This window comes from Diceros bicornis, chromosome 21, assembly GCF_020826845.1.
Source record: "Diceros bicornis minor isolate mBicDic1 chromosome 21, mDicBic1.mat.cur, whole genome shotgun sequence".
NCBI lineage: Eukaryota > Metazoa > Chordata > Mammalia > Perissodactyla > Rhinocerotidae > Diceros > Diceros bicornis.
In genome coordinates, this window is record NC_080760.1 from 20,532,799 (window position 1) to 20,553,211 (window position 20,413).

At 34.9% G+C, this 20,413-nt stretch overlaps 1 protein-coding gene across 1 annotated transcript in view; it reads right to left on the reverse strand.

The window, feature by feature from the left end:
• Positions 1-20,413, reverse strand: part of RRM2B (ribonucleotide reductase regulatory TP53 inducible subunit M2B) — a 41,829-nt gene that overhangs the window by 8,921 nt on the left and 12,495 nt on the right. The window contains exons 3-7 of the mRNA XM_058564738.1: positions 17,932-18,048; positions 17,024-17,157; positions 16,176-16,270; positions 11,486-11,619; positions 554-658 (exon numbers count right to left, since the gene is read on the reverse strand). Of these exons, the coding sequence (XP_058420721.1) occupies positions 554-658; positions 11,486-11,619; positions 16,176-16,270; positions 17,024-17,157; positions 17,932-18,048 (585 nt within the window). The remainder of the gene's footprint in view (positions 1-553; positions 659-11,485; positions 11,620-16,175; positions 16,271-17,023; positions 17,158-17,931; positions 18,049-20,413) is intronic.

The window sequence follows — 20,413 nt, forward strand, 5'->3', positions numbered from 1 at the left end:
TCATAAGTGACACATGACTGAAGTTCTTTCAAATGATAAAAACATATTCTAAGTGGAGCATCCAGATCTTTGTAGTCAGAGATCTTTACACGCTATAAATTAAGTTTACTATTCACTAATTCATTCATTTATTCATTCTACAAACTTTTGGTGCACGCTTCAAGCTAGATACCCTGTTAGGCTTTTGAGAATACAAAACACACCAGAAACTATCACTGTCCTCCAGTAGCTAAAAATCTAAAAATATAAAGCTAAAATAACTAAAATAGTTTGTTATGGCATGAAATTTGACAGATCAATGAGACAGAAAAAATAGTCCTGAAACAGATTTTAGAATACATAAAACCTTAATATATAATACTTACTTATAAACCAAATTATAAACTGACATAATAATTGCAGTATATCACCTATTGGTACTGTCAGGTTCACCATATAAAATTGCTGATATTTGTTTTGACCTACAAAATGGCAATTTCATATGAGTCAACCTAATACAATGTACAAACATCAGAGAAAGAGATTCACTAATCATGTAAACTTCCCTGCTTACCTGCTCAATTTCAACAGCATTAACAATGATCTCCCTGACTCTTTCTTCTGAAGGCTTATTTACTAGGTATTGAAACATCAGGCAAGCAAAGTCACAGTGAAGGCCCTAAAATAAAAGAAAAATACCATTGTCAAAGAACATTTAATCAGCTATTTTCACACAGTGATGTGTCAGGCATTATATAAAGTAGGTTCTAGGAATGCAACAGGAAACTTCTGAAAGATAGAAGAGGGATTAACAGGGCCAGGAACTTCTTTCCTTCAAATCTCATTAAAATGCCGATTATAATAACCTCTAATGAAAATTTTTCAGTGCCAGCAAATCTTAGTTCATCAACATGAAAGCTTAATTAACAACAACAACAAAAAATCTACAAATAAAAGCATTTTAGAAAGGAAAACCAAGTAAGGAGAGCTGAGATGAAAATTCATTCATCTTTAACGTTTAAAAAAATTAAGAAATGATTGAAAAATAATAATAAGTATTTAAAGGACAAGGGAAACTCACTCAAAGAGATTTCAAAAAGATGGCATTTATATTAAATAACAATGGCTCAAGATAAAATGAATTCAGTGCAATGAAAGTGGAAACTGAAGAATTAAGAGTATCATTTGAAGCTGTATAAAGCAGAAATGACATTGCAGATAACTCAACCGAAGAAGAAAACAAATTTGTGACATATCTTGAGAACAGAATGATTATGCAAATACAAGAAATAGGATAGAATCTTAACTAATTGGAGAACAGAGCAAGGAGATTCAACCTACAATAATCAGGATTCCAAAACACAGAACAGATGGTATAAAGCTGAAAACAACAGAAGAAAATTTCAAAAAGTCAAAACAAAAAAGAGAAAGAGGCCAGAGATATACAAAGACGATGGAGTTCCAAACAAAATTAACAGTTAGAGACTGACACCAAGGCTGAGCCCATTAACATTTTTAAACAACAAAGAAAAAGAAATAATTTTGTAAGCCACAAAGCAGGGAAGGGGGAGTAAGAAATGTGCACTTTAAAAGATTACAAATCAGAGTTTGCTTAGGTTGTTAAAAATAAATCAACAAAAACCCAAAGACAATTGAAAGATGAAGACTCAAATCAAAGGTTGTATTCCAATGATTATTTACCTAGCTAAGCTGTCATTCCTAGAAGAGACTATCAGAAAAAAAATCTCTTTGAATAGCTAATCTTAGAAGATTTATTAGTGAAACATTTTTCCCAGACTTGACTCAAGAGGATACTTTAAATTACCAAAGGCTGAATTTCAATAAACTGCTGAAAAGTGTTAAAGAAATTGTTGATTAGAACTGACAGGTAGCTACCTATTACAGAGACAAGTAAATCAAAGGTAGGCACTCATATTGCTAAATCAATGAGTGAATAAAATTAATTTTGAGGTTTAAAGCAATTCCAATCAAAATTTCAATGAGATTGTTTTTAGTTAAAAAATTAATCTGAGACTAGAACTTAGTTATTCCAACTACTAAAAAGAAAGGATAATTATGTAAAGTGATAGAGGTGCTAATTATCACTACAATGGCAATCATACCACAATATATAAATGTATCAAACTAACATGTTGCACATCTTAAATTTACACAATATTATACATCAAATATATTTCAATTAAAAAAATAATCTGGAAGAATAAATAGGCAGAATCTTGTAAGAACACCTTTAATAGGAAAGTTATGACATTTATCCTACTAATTATCAAAACATCAGAAACTACAACAATTAAAATAGTTTGTTATGGAATGAAATTTGATAGTTTAATGAAAAAGAAAAAATAGCGCTGAAACAGATTTTAGTGTACTTAAGACCTTAATGTATAATAAAGAAGACATCACAAGTCTATAGAGAAGGATGGATTACTTAACAAAGAGGATTGGAAAAACTTCCCAAGAGTGGGTGAAATAAAATTAAGTTAAATTCTAACTTATCCTATACTATACTATATTCATACTAAATTCTATACTTATACTAAACAAATTCCGATTGTATTAGAGAGTTAAATGTTAAAAAGCCAAGAAGAAAATATGTGTGATTATTTAACTTATCTCAGGAAGTGGATCACATAAATTTTAAGGTTTTGTATGTGAAAAGAACAAACAAAATTACAAAACAAAGGACAAACTGGGAAACTACTTGCAATAAATATAACAAAGTTCATATTTTATATTATATTCATGCAATAAATATAACAAATTCAATAAACAAATAATTATTGAAAGAGCTTAGTCACTGTATATTGGGAATATATACCAACAGAAATAAAGGCAAAAGATAAGAATAGGTAAATACAGAAAAAAATACAAACGACTAATATGATTATCTAAGTAGTAATCAAACAAATGCAAATAAAACCAATAATAAGATACCATTACCCCTATCAAATCTGTCAAATATTTAACACATAAATCCAAATTCTGGTGAGGGCACGGTAAGAAAAGATATGTTCACACATTGCTAGATGGGGCTGCAAATAGCTATAAAATTTCTAGGAAGAAATCTGCAAACAAGCATGAATGATCTTTAAAATGTTCATACCTTATAATCTAGTGATTCTACTTCTAGGGAATCTAGCTTAGGAAAACAATATGAAACTGGGACAAAATTTATATATAAAGATATTCATTTGCATTATAGCAAAATAAATAAACAAAAAACCTGGGAACAACCTAAATTTTTAATTATAAGAATAGTCAAATAAGTGATACATTCATTCATTAGAATATTATACATCTAACAAAACTAGTGTTTCCAAAAAATGCTTAATGTTGTAGAAAAATGCTCATAGTATTTTGCTAAGTGAAAAAAGAATATTTCTGGGCCAGCCCAGTGGTGCAAGTGGTTAAGTGTGCGCGCTCCGCTGTGGCGGCCTGGGGTTCACTGGTTCGGATCCCGGGCGCGCACCGATGCACCACTTGGAAGCCATGCTGTGGCAGCGTCCCATATAAAGTGGAGGAAGATGGGCACGGATGTTAGCCCAGGGCCAGTCTTCCTCTGCAAAAAAAAGAGGAGGATTGGCAGATGTTAGCACAGGGCTGATCTTCCTCACCAAAAAAAAAAGAAAAGAAAAAGAAAAAAGAATATTTCAGCTCACAAAAATACGAGAAAAGCACATCTCAAATTGTAAAAATATGATGTTTGTATATACCTACATAGATTTAAATGCAGAAAACTGTCTAGAAGGAAATAAAATGAAATACTAAAAGTGGTTATATGTGTTGAGATTGAGTGATTTTATTCTCTTAATTCTATACAATAATCATGTATGACCTTTATAATAAAAATTAATAGAAATTTAAAGACATGAAACAACAAAAAGTAATTACACAGAGCATTTTATGGCACTTAAAAAAGTACTTTCACACATACCGTTTCATTGTATTTTAATAAAACCCTGTTATGGTTTATAATTCAAGAAACTGAGGCTCAGAGAAGTTAAGTAACTCGACGAGGTCACTCAGAAATAAGCTGAGGGACCAGGATTAGTGTAGTCAAATGTGAACTGAATGGCTGTGATGGGCTAAACACTGAGAAAAGAAAGATAAATAAGACAAGGTTTCTGAACTCAAGGAGCTTAGAATCTAGCAGAGGAGAGACAGAAGCAGCACAATACATGTTATGGACTCTAAGATAGGGACAGGAAAGAGTGGCCGATTTTACCTAATTGGGTAAGGAAAGTTTTGAGTTTTAACTCATGAAAGGGTAATCAACAGACCAAAAAAAAAAAGTGGCAGGAAAGATGGAAAGGGTATTGCAGGCAGAGAGAGACAAGATTTAGTTATTGAGTGATGTCAGCATCATGGCAGCATGAAACACTCCCTTTGTCTCTCCCCTTCAATCTACAACTACCAAAACATCTATAACTCAACAAAGGTTCCTCTGTCCCACATACCAGGACACCACAAAGATCCACACATCTGTACATCTGAAGGTGGGTGGATTAGAACACACAGAGGAGGCAGAATTGGGGGAATAGCAGAGGTGATACCCACAGTCACAGCCCTCCCACTGAACCCACAGGTCTAGGGAACCTGGTAGCAGCAGTAGAGGTGGCATACATGACTCTGGCCTCCTGGCAGCAGAAGTGCCCCCACCCACAGGGAACTGGGCAGCAGTGGCTGCTGGACCTGCAACCCCAATCCCTCAAGCTGTGGTGATGCCTGCAATTCTGGCCCACCTGCCTGTGGTAGTGGTGCCTGAGAACTCAACAACCCCATACACAGCAGAGGTACTCGTAGAGCACAGCTTCCTCTGCTTCGGTCCCCCCACCATGGGGGCACCAGAGACCCAGGCAACCTCAGACACGGCAGAGGTGCCCACCATTTTGGTATTCCCAGTGGTGATACCAGCAGCACCAGCAGCAGCAAGACCAGCAACCCCAGAGGCAAAAGCAGCAGTGAGGAGGGCACCAGTGACATCTCTAGCAGAGGCAGTGGAGGGTGGAAAGTGCTGGTTCTCAAATACAGTCAGAGGTAGCTCAGGTAAGAGAAACCAACAACTTATGCTATAGCACCATCTACTGAAAAACAAAAGAAAGCCCTCTAATTACAAACCTATTGAATTGTCAGAACCAAAGTAAACAAAGTTTTACCTAAATAAGAAAAGTGTTCACTACTTCAAATGCACCGGCAGACAAGCAACCATGAAACAACTCAGTAAGCACCAAGAAAAACCATGCTAACACAATATCAAAAAAAGAAAATGACAATTCTCCAGAAACCAAACTTAAAGTTATGGAAGATTGTGATCTAATTAATAGAGAATTCAAAATAGCTGTCATGAAGAAACTCAACGAGCTATAAAAAAACTCAGCAAGGCAGTTCAATGAGTTCAAGAATAAAATTAAAGAACAGAAGGAAAACTTACCAAAGACATTAAAACTCTAAAAAATAACCAAACAGAAAATCTGGAGCTGAAGAACTCAATAAATGGGATGAAGAATGCATTAGAAAGCACTGGAAATAGAGCAGACCATATGGAAGAGAGAATTAGCAAGCGTGAAGATAGAAATTTAGAAATAATTCAGGTAGAAAAGGAGGGAGAACTAAGATTTTTAAAAAATGAAGAAATTCTACAAGAACTGTCTGACTCCATTAGAAAAGGTAACATAAGGATAATGGGTATCCCAGGAGGAGAAGAGAAGGAGAAGGAAGCAGAGAGTTTATTTAAAGAAATAATAGCTGAGAACTTCCAAAACCCGGAGAAGGAACTGGATATACAAGTCCGTGAAGCTAATAGAACATCTAATTATCTCAATGCAAAAAAAACCTTCTCTAAGACACATTATATTAAAACTGTCAAAAGTCAATGATAAAGAAAGAATTTTAAAAGGAGCCAGGGAAAAAATGATAGTAATCTACAAGGGAACCTCCATTAGGATATCAACAGATTTCTCAGCAGAAACTCTAAAGGCCAGAAGAGAGTGGAATGACATACTCAAAATATTGAAAGATAAAAACCGTCAGCCAAGATTACTCTAACCAGCAAAGTTAACCTTCCAGTATGAAGGAGAAAAAAAGGCTTTCCCAGACAAACAAAAGCTGAGGAAGTTCATCACCACTAGAACTGCCTTACAAGAAATGTTGAAAGGAGCTCTTCTACCTGAAATGAAAAGGCAAAAGTACACAAAACTTTGAGTAAGGTGATAGACAAAGAGATTCAGAAAATTGCAACTCTGCATCAGAATAGATTGTTAAACACTTAATTATAGTATAAAGATTAAAGGGAAAAAACATTAAAAATAACTATAGCTACTTCAGTTTGGTAACAAACTCACAACATAAAAATATACATAAAAAGGAATCATTTGTGACACAAAAACATAAAAGGGGAAGAGAAAAAGGATAGAACCTGTATAGGCAAATGAAGATGTTATCAGCAGAAAAAGGACTATTTTATCCATGAGACATGTTATACAAACTTCATGGTAACCACAAAAGAAAAATCTAGAGCAGAGACATAAAACATAAAAAAAAGAGGAAACTAAAAAAAGATCATAGAAAACCACCAAACTAAAATGGGAGATAGAAACACAAGAGAAAAAAAACAATAGAGATATAGAGCAACCAGAAAACAAAAGATAAAATGGCAGTCCTAAATCCTCAAATAACAGTAATCACCCTAAATGAAAATGGATTGAATTAACCAGTCAAAAGACACAGAGTGGCTAGATGGATTAAAAAACAAGACTCAACTATCTGCTATTTCTGGGAGACTCATCTCAGCTCTAAAGACAAACATAAGCTCAAAGTGAAGGGATGGAATATGATACTCCAAGCAAATGACAGCCAAAAGAAAGCAGGTGTAGCCATACTCATGTCAGACAAAATAGACTTCAAGCCAAAAAAGGTAAGATGAGACAAAGATGTACATTATATAATGACAAAGGGGACAATCCATCAAGCAGACATAACATTTATTAATATATATGCACCTAACATAGGAACCACCAAAATATATAAAGCAACATTAACAGACCTAAAGAGAGAAACTGACAGCAACACAATAATAGGGGACTTTAACACCCCCTTACATCAATGGATAGATCATCCAGACAGAAAGTCAACAAGGAAACATCGGTCTTAAATGAAATATTAGACCAGATGGACTTAATAGATATATACAGAACATTCCATCCAAAAGCAGCAGAGTATACATTCTTCTCAAATGCACATGGAACATTCTCAACGATAGGCCATATGTTGTGACACAAAGCAATCTCAATAAATTTAAGAAGATTGAAGTAATATCAAGCATCTTTTCCAACCACAATGGTTTGAAACTAGAAATCAACTACAAGAAGAAAGCTGAAAAAAATCACAAATATGTGGAGACTAAACAACATGATATTGAACAACTGTTGGGTCAATAGAGAAATTAGAAAACACCTAAAGACAAATGAAAATGAAAATATGACATGCCAAAATCTCTGAGATGCAGCAAAAGCAGTACCAAGAGGGAACTTTATAGCAATACAGGCCTATCTCAATAAACAAGAAAAATCTCAAAAATCTAACCTTACACATAAAGGAACTAGACAAAAAAGAACAAACCAATCCCAAAATCAGTAGAAGGAAGGAAATAATAAAAATCAAGCAGAAATAAATGAAATAGGGACCAAAAAGACAACAGAAAAGATCAATGACATGAACAGCCAGTTCTTCGAAAAGATAAACAAAATTGACAAACCTTTAGCTGGACTCACTAAGGAAAAAAGAAGGTTCAAATAAATAAAATCAGAAACAAAAGAGGAGAAGTTACAATGGATAACACAGAAATACAAAGGATTATAAGAGACTACTATGAACAGCTATATGCCAACAAACTGCAAAACCTAGAAGAAATGGATGAATTCTTAGAATCATGCAACCTTCCAAGACTGAATCATGAAGAAATAAAAAATCTGAATAGACTGATCACTGGTAAGGAGATTGAATCGGTAATCAAAAACCTCCCAAAAAACAAAAGTCCAAGACTACAAAGCTTCACTGGTGAATTCCACTCAACATTCAAAGATTTAATACCTATCCTCAAACTCTTCCAAAAAATTGAAAGGAGAGAACACTCCCTGACTAATTTTATAAGGCCAACATCACCTTGATATCAAAATCAGACAAGGACAATACAAAAAAAGAAAATTTCAGGCCAATACCTCTGATGAAGATAGATGTAAAAATCATCAACAAAAGATTAGCAAACTGAATACAACAATACCTTAAAATAATTATACACCATGAACGTGCCGGCCCCGTGGCTTAGCGGTTAAGTGCACACGTTCCACTGCTGGCGGTCCGGGTTCAGATCCCGGGCGCGCACCAACACACCGCTTCTCCGGCCATGCTGAGGCCGCGTCCCACATACAGCAACTAGAAGGATGTGCAGCTGTGACATACAACTATCTACTGGGGCTTTGGGGGAAAAAAATAAATAAATAAAAATTAAAAAAAATAATAACAATTATACACCATGATCAAGTGGGATTTATTCCAGGGATGCAGGGATGGTTCAGTATCCACAAATCAATCAACATGATACACCCCACTAACAAAATGAAGAATAAAAATCCTCTCTTCATCTCAATAGATGCATAAAAAGCATTTGACAAGATTCAACATCAATTTATGATAAATACTCTCCATAAAATGGGTATAGAAGGAATGTACCTCAACATAGTAAAGGCCATATATAACAAACTCACAGCTAATCTCATATTCAATGATGAAAAACTGAAAGCTATCCCTCTAAGATCAGAAACAAAACAAGGATGCCCACTCTCATCACTTTTATTCAACATAGTATTCTAAGTCCTAGCCAGAGCAATTAGGCAAGAAAAAGAAATAAAAGGCACCCAAATAGGAAAGGAAGAAGTAAAACTGTAACTACTTGTGGATGACATGATTTTACATATAGGAAACTCTAAAGACTCCACCAAAAGCTATTAGAAATAATAAACACAGTAAAGTTGCAGGGTTCAAAATGAATATACAAAAATCTGTTGTGTTTCTATATACTAGCAATGAACTAGTAGAAAGAGAAATTAAAAAAACAATCCCATTTACAATTGCAACAAAAATAATAAAATACATAGGAACAAATTTAATCAAGGAGGTGAAACACCTGTACACTGAAAACTGTAAGACGTTGAAAGAAATTGAAGAAGACACAAAGAAATGGAAAGATATTCTGTGCTCATGGACTGGAAGAACTAACATTGTTAAAATGTCCATATTACCTAAAGCAATCTACAGATTCAACGCAATCCCTATCAAAATCCCAATGACATTTTTCAGACATAGAAGAAAAAAATCCTAAAATTTTATGGAACCACAGAAGACCCCCGTATAGCCAAAGCAATCCTGAGAAAAAAGTACAAAGCTAGAGAAATCACACTCCTTGATTTCAAATTATACTACAAAGCTATAGTAATGAAAACAGCATGGTATTGGCAGAAAAACAGACATACAGATCAATGGAACAGAATTGAGAGCCCAGAAATAAACTTACACATCTATGGATAACTAATTTACAACAAAGGAGCCAAGAACATACAATGGAGAAAGGAAAGTCTCTTCAATAAATGGAGTTGGGAAAACTGGACAGTCACATGCAAAAGAATGAAACTAGACTACTATCTTATATCATATACCAAAATTAACTCAAAATGGATTAAAGCCTTGAATGTAAGACCTGAAACCATAAAACTCCTAGAAGAAATCATAGGCAGTATGCTCTTTGATATCGGTCTTCGCAGTATCTTTTGGGATATGTCTCCTCAGGCAAGGGACACAAAAGCAAAAACAAACAAATGAGACTACATCAAACTAAAAAGCTTCTTCACAGCAAAGGAAACCAGCAACAAAATGAGAAGACAACCTACTGGGAGAAGATATTTGCAAATCACACATCTGATAAGGGGTTAATATCTAAAATATATAAAGAACTCATACAACTCAACAACAAAAAAACAACCCAATTGAAAAATGGACAAAGGATCTGAATAGACATTTTTCCAAAGAAGACATACAGATGGCCATCAAGCACATGAAAAGATGTTCAACATCACTAATTATTAGGGAAATGCAAATCAAAACCACAATGAAATATCATCTCACACCTATTAGAATGGCTATTATCAAAAAGACAAAAAATACCAAGTGTTGGAGAGGATATGGAGAAAAGGGAACCCTTGTACAGTGTTGGTGGGAATGTAAATTGGTGCAGCCACTATGGAAAACAGTATGGAAATTCCTCAAAAAACTAAGAATAGAACTAGCATATGATCCAGTATTTATCTGGGTATTTATCCAAAGAACATGAAAACACTAAACCGAAAAGATATCTGCACCCCTGTGTTCATTGTAGCATTATTTACAATAGCCAAGATATGGCAACAATCTAAGTGCCCATTGATGGATGAATGGATAAAGAAGATGTGGTATATATATGCAATGGAATACTATTCAGCCATAAAAATGATGAAATCTTGCCATTTGCGACAACATAGATGGACCTTGAGGGTATTATGCTAAGTGAAATAAGTCAGACAGAGAAAGACAAATACCATATGATTTCACTCATATGTGGAATATACAAAAAAACAAAATAAATGAACAAAACAAAACAAAAACAAACACATAGATACAAAGAACAGATTGGTGGTTACCAGAGAGAAAGGAGGCTGAGGGGAGGGTAAAATGGGTAAAGGGGATCAATTTTACGGCGATGGATGGAAACTAGATTTTGGTGGTGAGCGTGTAGTGTATACAGAAGTCAAATTATAATGTTGTACACATGAAACTGATATAACGTTATAAACCCATGTTAGCTCAATTAAAAAAAAAGAGTTATTGATTAGATGTGGCAGAAAAAGAAAAGAAGCAACCTAAAATGACTCCAAGATTTCAAATTTGGATGATTGGATAGAAGGTAGCACCATTCAACGAGATAGGGAAAACAGAAGGAAGAACAAATTTGGGGAGAAAGACGATGAGTTTGATTTCCGAAATATTAGGTTTGAGATATCTCATGGAAGGCTCCAGGAGAAAAACATCTAACATGCACTTGAATCCATGGGTTTGGGGCTCAGGAAAGAATACATGAGCTAAAGATAAAGTTATAGTTGTTATGAGCATCTAGATGATAGCTGATTCCATGGGCATTAATAAGATCAGCCAGGAGGTCATGTACAGTGAAGGAGAGAGGCTAAGGCACAATGATATTAAAGGATGAGCAGAGGAGACTGAGGAGGAACAGTAAGAGGTAGGAGGAAAATACAGTATTTTAAAAGCCAAGAAGAAATGATTTCCTATTTTCTTTTAATTACCAGGATACTTGTGTCACCATAAGCATTTTCCAGGGGAAAGAAAAATAAATGAACACCAAATATGAATACAAATATAACTAGAACACTTCATTCCTTACTTCATCTCTGCTGATGAGTTCATTAGAAAAAGTGAGTCCAGGCATAAGACCTCTTTTCTTTAGCCAGAATATAGCAGCAAAGGATCCCGAGAAGAAAATTCCTTCTACAGCAGCAAAGGCCACCACCCTTTCCCCTGGGAGACATAAAATAGTTTCACTTTCTGAAATATGATATACTGCAGACATTTTCAAGCTTACATATATATAACATATATTATTTACATATTTTTTTATAACAATACCACAACTATTTCGCCAAAAAACAAAATCAACAAGTTAGTGCCACAGCCAAGGGTCCTCAGAGGACGAGATTTACCACCTCTACCTACTAAAACAGAAAGGCATGTCTACTCCAAATCCTCTGTCAGACATTGGACTCCTATAGGTCTTGGTATCTGGACAAAGGAGAGCTTTCTATACTCAAAAAGAGGTGATTTATCTGTGCACCACACATGCCTGTGAGTGCAGGTACATGTGTGTGAGTGCAATATGTGCATACACATATGTGTTTACTGGAGTGGAAAGAAGACAGATTTTATGACAAATGTCTCCCCGTCTTTGGTTGGAGGAGGAGAGATTGCTGAGGTTTATATTTTTAGAAACTTAAGGTATCTTACAGATTAGCTGTAAACATTTCAAAAAACATTGCCATGCACCTGCAATTTAAAAAAATAGACAGGGGCCGGCTTGGTGGCAAAGCCGTTAAGTTCCCACGCTCTGCTTGGGTGGCCCGGTGTTCACAGGTTCGGATCCTGGGCACAGACCAATGCACCCACTGCTTGTCAAGCCATGCTGTGGCGGAGTCCCATACAAAGTAGAGGAAGATGGGCACGGATGTTAGCCCAGGGCCAATCTTCTCAGCAAAAAGAGGAGGATTAGCAACGGATGTTAGTTCAGGGCTAATCTTCCTCACAAACACACACAAAAAAGATAAATCCAGTTGATGATAATAAATATATCTATTGGATAAAATGTCCCATTACACAAGCAAAAATACTGTCTTCTGCTAAACACATAAGGCCCGATTTCAAAGGTTACTACTGACTGTTAGGCAAGGACTCTGCAGAAGCCTATCTCCTAAAATGTTTATAATGCCATCATGTCTTTAACACTATCCCTGTGGATGATTATAGGTCTCACCCAAAAGATCATTTGCAAGCCCCTATGTCACCACATTGCAAATGCTCAGGAAAAATATCCATATACATGTCTGTCTAGGGAGAAAGGTTTGGTCTATAAGACTGTGAGATAAAGGCAGCTGTGTGCTTGAACCAACTACAGACCTGTTTCATAGATGACATCACAGCTTGTATCCCAGTACTTGTCCCAGAACCAAACACAGCAGCTTAATAAATGGACTTAATAAATGTGTCCTGAACTGAATCAACGGAAACTATATAAGCACTAGATGATAAAAGACATTACAGTCCGTTCCAGAGAAATTGACAAAATTTGATGCAGAAACTGAATAGTTATAACTTCCAGAACAAAAGTAATTATAATACATAAATTTCAGAAAGAAAACTAAGTTTAAATATTTCTGGCTGCCTTTAAATAGTGCTGGTTTGTCCTGGATCTTTTCCCTGATTATCTTTAAACCAAATCAGACAGATCAATTATATCAAATACTTGTCTATTAATAGCCCAAAACATCAGAAAAACTTTTATAGTATTTTATCTTTATAAACATAATTTAAAAAGTCACTTTGAAAACAATAACAATAGAAATTAAATAAGCACTTACTGAGTACATACTGTGTAGAAGGAATTACCAAGAGAAGAATTTTTAGTGTGGTATATGCTACACATTAAAATATAATAATAATAATAATAACTATGTTCTGCTCACTCTCTTAAAAACAAAAATGGCTCTTTAGACTAGTTATATTCTTTTAAGATGGAGATTTGTCATTAGATTAACATATAGACTACTGTGTTTTTCATCTTACTATTAATAAAATAATGGATAGTTATAATTGACACATTTTTAATTGACATAAAGGTGATGTCATGTGGACATTTATCTGTAAGGGAACTAGACTACAATTTAATACAAATATTGTGAATAAGAGAAAAATTGTTATTTTAACTATTCCAAGCATTCACACGAATGCTAAAAAATGAAAATCATAGTTATAGAAGGCTATTCTTTTTTGGACAGGATTAACGGATTATAAGGGGTAAATTTTACAAATTTTAAAGAATAGATGTGAACTAAAAAGATCTTTCCAAAACATTTCTTCTAAAAGCCATAATGAATGTGAAGGTTTCACAATTTGTTTTAGGGATAGCAAAGGAGGATGTATTTCTAAGATACAGCTGACCTCTGCGATGCAACGAAGTAAGATTGTTAACTAATACTTTTTTTGAGGTTTGAAATGTAACTTCAGTAACATACAGTAAGGCTGAATCTAGGTACTTAACATTATAAAGTTCTTCAAAGACATTTTAAAAATTAAGTAGGTATTTAATTAGGAATTTTTAGCTCTACAAGAATTGAGTCTCCTTATAACATGTCAACTTTCAAACAAACTAATGATTTTTTTAAGGAGTAGTCTTAGCCTCTTTTTAGCTAAAGGTAAAGGAATAGAGGAGTCTGGATGTGAGGAAAGAACAGTTGCTATACTGGGCTCTACTCGGTTGCAGAAGTCACCAAGGTCACCAAAAATGCTAGGCAAAGCCCTAAGCCAGATGAAAGATCTGGCTTTGTCAACCTAAAGCTACTAATGGCACAGGTGGCACAATTAGTTCTTAAAACTGCACTTCCAGCTGGTTAAAGGCATGTACAGGTATGCTGCAAAGCAAGACAGTATTTTCATGTTACTGTCTTTTAGCTCCACTCCCCAAGAGGAAAGCCACCAATGTGCTCTTCACTTTTTCCCTTTCCCACCACCCATTCCTCTCCCCCCACACCACTGTAGACCATGTTCTTTCCCCTGAGACCCTGAATCAGAACCCTAAATGGGGTTTACCTTGAGAGTAAGAAATATGGAGAATTTAACTGGAGCCCCCGATGTTGTTGCATGCTGACTGCCACCCTCCTCTATTTTCTCTATTTCCAGGTTACTTTCTTTGGCAGTGTCATGAAATACATGCTTTGTGCGAGCCAGTTCATCATTTTCCATCAGCACCTATCCACACTAATATTTTCAGTGCATACTGAACACTTTGATATTTCTCTTCTTTTTTTCTCTAAGCCAATGTTTCTCATAGTGTGCTTCTCAAACCACTTGTGAGAGAATCAGCTGAGTATCAAACGCAGATTCCTCAGTCCTGCCTGTGCCTCCTAAATCACTCTCTGGTGAGGACCAGGATCTGCAGAAGTTTTCCATAAATTCTCATTTTTATGAACCAAAGGCAATGCAAATATATCTGTTTCTTCCCTGATATACTGCATGCTTGCCCATACCTCATACTGCATCACTGGTTCTCAATGTGTCGTCCGGGGGTCCCTGGAGATCCACAGACCCAGGAGGTCTGTGAGGTCAAAATCATTTTCATAATACTAAGGCACTATTTATCTTTTTTACTACCATTCTCTCATGAGCATACAGTGGTGTTTTCCAGAGGCAATGCGACATATCCACAACAATCTGAAAAGCCTGGGAAAATACTCCTCCCTTCTCTAACGACATACCTGTATGAAGGTGGATTTTCTTTGTATACTTCAACTAAAACAACATTCTACAACAAATTGAATGCAGAAGCACATATAATCCAGCTGACTTCTATTAAGTCAGATATTAAAGAGATTTGCAAAAATGTAAAGCTATGGCATTCTCACTAATTTTTTTTTGAAAATATAGTGTTTTTCCATAAATATATGTTATGTTAAAATATAACAGGTTACTACTATTATTTTAAAACGCATTAATAAATATTTTTAAAGTTTCTTGGTTTTAATTTCTAATATGGAAATATCAATAACCTACACAAATAAAAGCACTTTGGAGTCCTCAATAACTTTTAAGAGTGCAAAGGAGTCCTGAGACCAAAAATTGTGAGACCTGCTTCCCCACATAATGAATAAAACCACAAAGTAAAGATCACCAATTATGAAATAGATGAGAATGAGACAGGTACTTAGAGCTATTCAAATGATATATCTGAATATTTTATTAGATTTAATAAACAGTCATTGAGCAACTATGTATAGCTTACAATGTTAATTGCTTCCTTAAAAAAATGTTATTGAATCTCAACTCATCCAGAAGGGTGTTTGCATTTATTATCTGTGAAAAATAAGCCTATTTTTGCAAACTATTTCTTGCCCTAGTTGAGTACACTAATTTTTAGTTTTTCAGAAACTACATATTTGTTCCCTGAAAAATGTAAAGACTTTGACTTGCTTTAAATCCTTAAAATAAACATTCCTGAAAGCAGATATAAATTGTGGATTGCTATAATACTCTTGTCAGATTCTATGTGACTGACTCCTATTTACCTATAATTACGCACTGACACCTTAACCTTTCAACTTATTAAACAGAATAGATAACAGCTTTAGATTATTTTATCACCAGTTTCTAATTAATTATTAGAAATAGTGATTCTACCAAAGGTGCATATTGAGACAGTTGTACTCCTTTTTCATTCTGTGACTTTGATTAGTACTGGACAGTCACACCACATAAACTAGTGTTACATCACCCAAGGCAAACTTGATCATATATAAATTAAAGCTACATACCAAAAGTAGACTTCCTATCTGCTATCCATTGCAAGGCCCAATCTGCTTTCTTCTTAACATATGGCATTGTTTCAATTGCATTAAATAAAAATTCCCTGAAAAAAACAAAAAAATTAATGGCAAAGTTATTCACTTGTTTTTCTTAATCAGAATAAATTTTCATAGGTTAATCAGAGATAATAATTGCAACTCTATATCGTATGCTACAAAGTCTATAGTTTTTCTGTATTTTTGCATGTCTATACAATACAGAAATGAAAATAAAACTCAGAGGTTTGGATCTGGTCTGATACAAAATTGACTAAATTCAAATACTCAATTGCTAAACAGAATGAGCTCCACAGATTAACAGGTTCTATACAAGTTTTTTTTTTAACCCAACACATTATTAAGCAATAGAAAATATTATACTCCTGGGCCAGCCCCGTGGCTTAGCGGTTTAAGTGCACGCGCTCCACTACTGGCAGCCTGGGGTCGGATCCTGGGTGCTCACAGACGCACCACTTCTCCAGCCATGCTGAGGCGGCCTCCCACATATGTCAACTAGAAGGATGTGCAACTATGACATACAACTATCCACTGAGGTTTTGGGGGAAAAAAAGGAGGAAGATTGGCAATAGATGTTAGCTCAGAGCCAGTCTTCCTCAGCAAAAAGAGGAGGACTGGCATGGATGTTAGCTCAGGGCTGATCTTCCTCACAAAAAAAAAAAAAAAAAGAAAGAAAATATTATACTCTTAAACTTCCATATTTGAATATTTCCCTAACATTTACTTTTGGCGTAAACTCTGCTCTTAACATAATCAAACAATAGGATAAACCTTTGTAAATAAAATCCCAGCAGTAATACCTTTTCTTGGGATCTCTGATGTAAGTGTCTATTAGCAAACTGTACATCTCTGAGTGAACATTCTCGATGAGAATTTGAAAGCCATAGAAACAGCGAGCTTCTGGAACCTGCACCTCCTGACTAAAGCGCTCCACCTAAGAAAATAAAAGAAACAGATATATCCAATTCTGTGAGCTCTCATTAAACGCTGCAAATCAGAATCTGGACATCAGAATTATCACTTAAAAACTGCCTGTCATGCCACAAACCACGCATATGGATTATTTTAAGCAGTACTGTTTACCTATCAACACTGTACAATAAATTGCACAACGTATTCTTAAGCAATTAAATGAATTGACCTGTTAGGTGGAGATACCGTCTATACAGCCAAGTAAATTTTAGAACATCTACCAAAAATAATTATTTTGCTTTGCAAGATTGACCTTAAGTCACTTTTATTTTCTAGTAGTAGACAGCAGATCTCGTGAAGCCCCTACCAGTTCATAATGAAAGTTTGTATCCTTCTATTCTCTTTAAGAAGAAAGCATGCCTCCTGGCCAACCATAATGCAAGTTTAAAAATGGGGAACCAGAACCTAGTGCTCTATTACAGACCTCCAGAAGAGTTATGAAGGTGCAGGTTCTCTATTAGGATTACTATCCAAGGGTAAAAATCCAACTCACATTCACGCATTATAAGTAGTTTTCATTGGTACAATATGCCTGATTTCATGATATTTTGCTGGTGAAATGACAGAAATGTATCCTTTTCTCTGACACTTCATCAGAAAAACATTTTCAAGAGTTAAGCTTCATGTAGTTCCCTTCTTAGACATCATTTTTCAGGCTCAGTCTAATTATCTTACTGCCATTATCATCACTTAACTGGTGAATGGGAACAAAAGTAAAATAAAACAAAAATCTTACCAAATTTTCATTCACAATTCCATCACTGGCTGCAAAAAAGGCTAAGACGTGAGAGATAAAATACTTCTCATCTGATGTAAGCTTGTTCCAGTGAGGGAGATCCTTTGATAAGTCAACCTGAAATAAAAAGATTTTCAAAAATTTTAACTTGGAGTTAAATTCTTTTCAAAGCGTTTGGAAAACAAACTTCCATCTCAAAGTTAAAAGGAGGGACATCTCATCCTCAGTAAAATGTGAAAAAGGAAAAATGTTAACATTACTGCTATAGACTGAATATTTGTGCCCCCCCACCCCAAATTCATATGTTGAAATCTAATCCCCAGTGTGACAGTATTTGCAGGTGGAGACTTTGGGAAGTGATTAGGTCATGAGGGTGGAGCCCTCAGGGATGGGATTACTGCCCTTATAAAAGAGGCTTCAGGAAGCTCCTTCACCCCTTCCGCCATGTAAGCACACATGAAGAAGACAGCTGTCTATGAACCAGTAAGTGGGCCCTCACTAGATACCAAATCTGCCAAGCGCCTTGATCTTGAACTTCCCAGCCTCTAGAACTGTGAGAAATAAGTTTCTGTTATTTGTAAGCCATCCAGTCTATGGCATTATTATAGCAGCCCAAACTAAGACAATTACAAAGGAACACAATAAAATAAAAACATCATGAAGGAATCCATTTTTTGGCTAATTGAGAAGCCGGCCAGGATGTACTTTCAAAATATCAAAATTAACATAATCTATTCTCACCCAAAAAACAAAAGAAATTGTAATTATGTGATGGGATACAGGTGTTAGCTAACTCTACGGTGGTAATCACTTCATATTATATATGTGTATCAAATCAATGTGTTGTACACCTTAAACTTACACAATGTTATATGTCAATTATATCAATAAGGCTGCAGAAAAAAACATAATTTAGTGGCACTGGAACAAATGAAAAAAGGGGCAAAAGCAGGGAGAGAGACTAGAAACTGGTCAAGAAGGAACTGAGGTGAATAAACTAATGACTTTAAGCAGCCAATTTTTTAACATGTTATATAATATTTACTACAGTGTTAGATAATTAGGCACCTGTTAAGCAATCATAGCTGCTACTTTACTGCTGGCTAATCTACTTTTATACCCAGAAGTAATGTCAGGCAGGTAACAACCTGGGTTTTAAAGCAATTCACAGGTATGGCTTCCTCTGGGAATAGAAATATTTTTGAAAATGTTTATTAGAGCTAGTCCTTCAAATTAATAGAGAGATGCACTCTAGAGTTTGGTGGAATCTACAATTTTAAAATAGTCTTTAAATGTACCTTGTAGATATCATTTTGTCTCAGAAGATCTCTTAAGTATGTTTCACAGTAACCTCATAAACATTCGAAATATGTAATTGACCTTTGTCCTTCTTTTATTTATTCTAACAAAGCCCTAATCTTCTTGACCATTCTAGAAAGGACTGTTTCATCCTTTTAATTATTTGTGCTCTTTTCTAAAATCCTTTTTTCCATTACTTTATTCTTTAAATGTTTAATGAGCACCTACACACCAGACACTGTTCTAACTGTTGGGGATACAACGCGGCAGCGAGGGGGAGATATTTGTATACATTTTATAAACTATGCAAGCTAAAAATCAGGTCCTATCTTAAGAGCTCAATTCAGGTTTAACTGAAGGACATCTGCCTGGTTGTTATGTATTATACTCCTGATATTAAATTTTAATATAATATGCTTGCTCTTAAATATTAAACTTTTCTCTTCAAACACTCAGCTTCAAAAGGTCTTATAAATTTTATTTATACATTGGTCATTTTCCATTTCTAAAACATAAACCTTCCTGCCCAGTTTTATCTCATTTGACTAGATTCTCAATTTCCCCATCTAAATATTGATTCCAGACTACTGGTTATCAGAATTGCCTGGTTGTTTTATAAAAAAGAACCCCAAACCCCAGACCTTTGTCTTCTGAATCAAGGTTTCTGATGATTAGCCATATTTAGGAATAAAGCTAAAGCACTGATCAAACAATGAAGTCTGAAGTTGATTAAATTGTAACTTACACAATTTGTTTAAATAAAAAAATATGTGGAAGTAAAAATGTGTTTGACTTCCCTTCAAAATACATATTTGAACCTTCCTATAAGCTGCCTACAAAATATGTACCAACCTGTATATTTTAACTTTTAAAAATTAATGTTTCTTAGCCATAGTACAACACATATTACATTTGCTAAAAGATGCAAGTAATTTTCAAGTGAATTTCAAGAAACCCAAGTATCACAAGTACCTTCTTAACATGATGAATGAAAAAGCCACCTGTGTACTCCGTTTGTTCTCTTACCCATATCTAACAAAAAACTTTCTAAAAACCACAGACAGTTAGGGACACTCCGGTGTGCCAAGCACCATGACCCAATTTGAAAATACTAAATTTTTGTTTTGGCTTTTTGCTCTATATGTTAACTACATTATAACAAAGAAGTTAACAGTGTAACAAT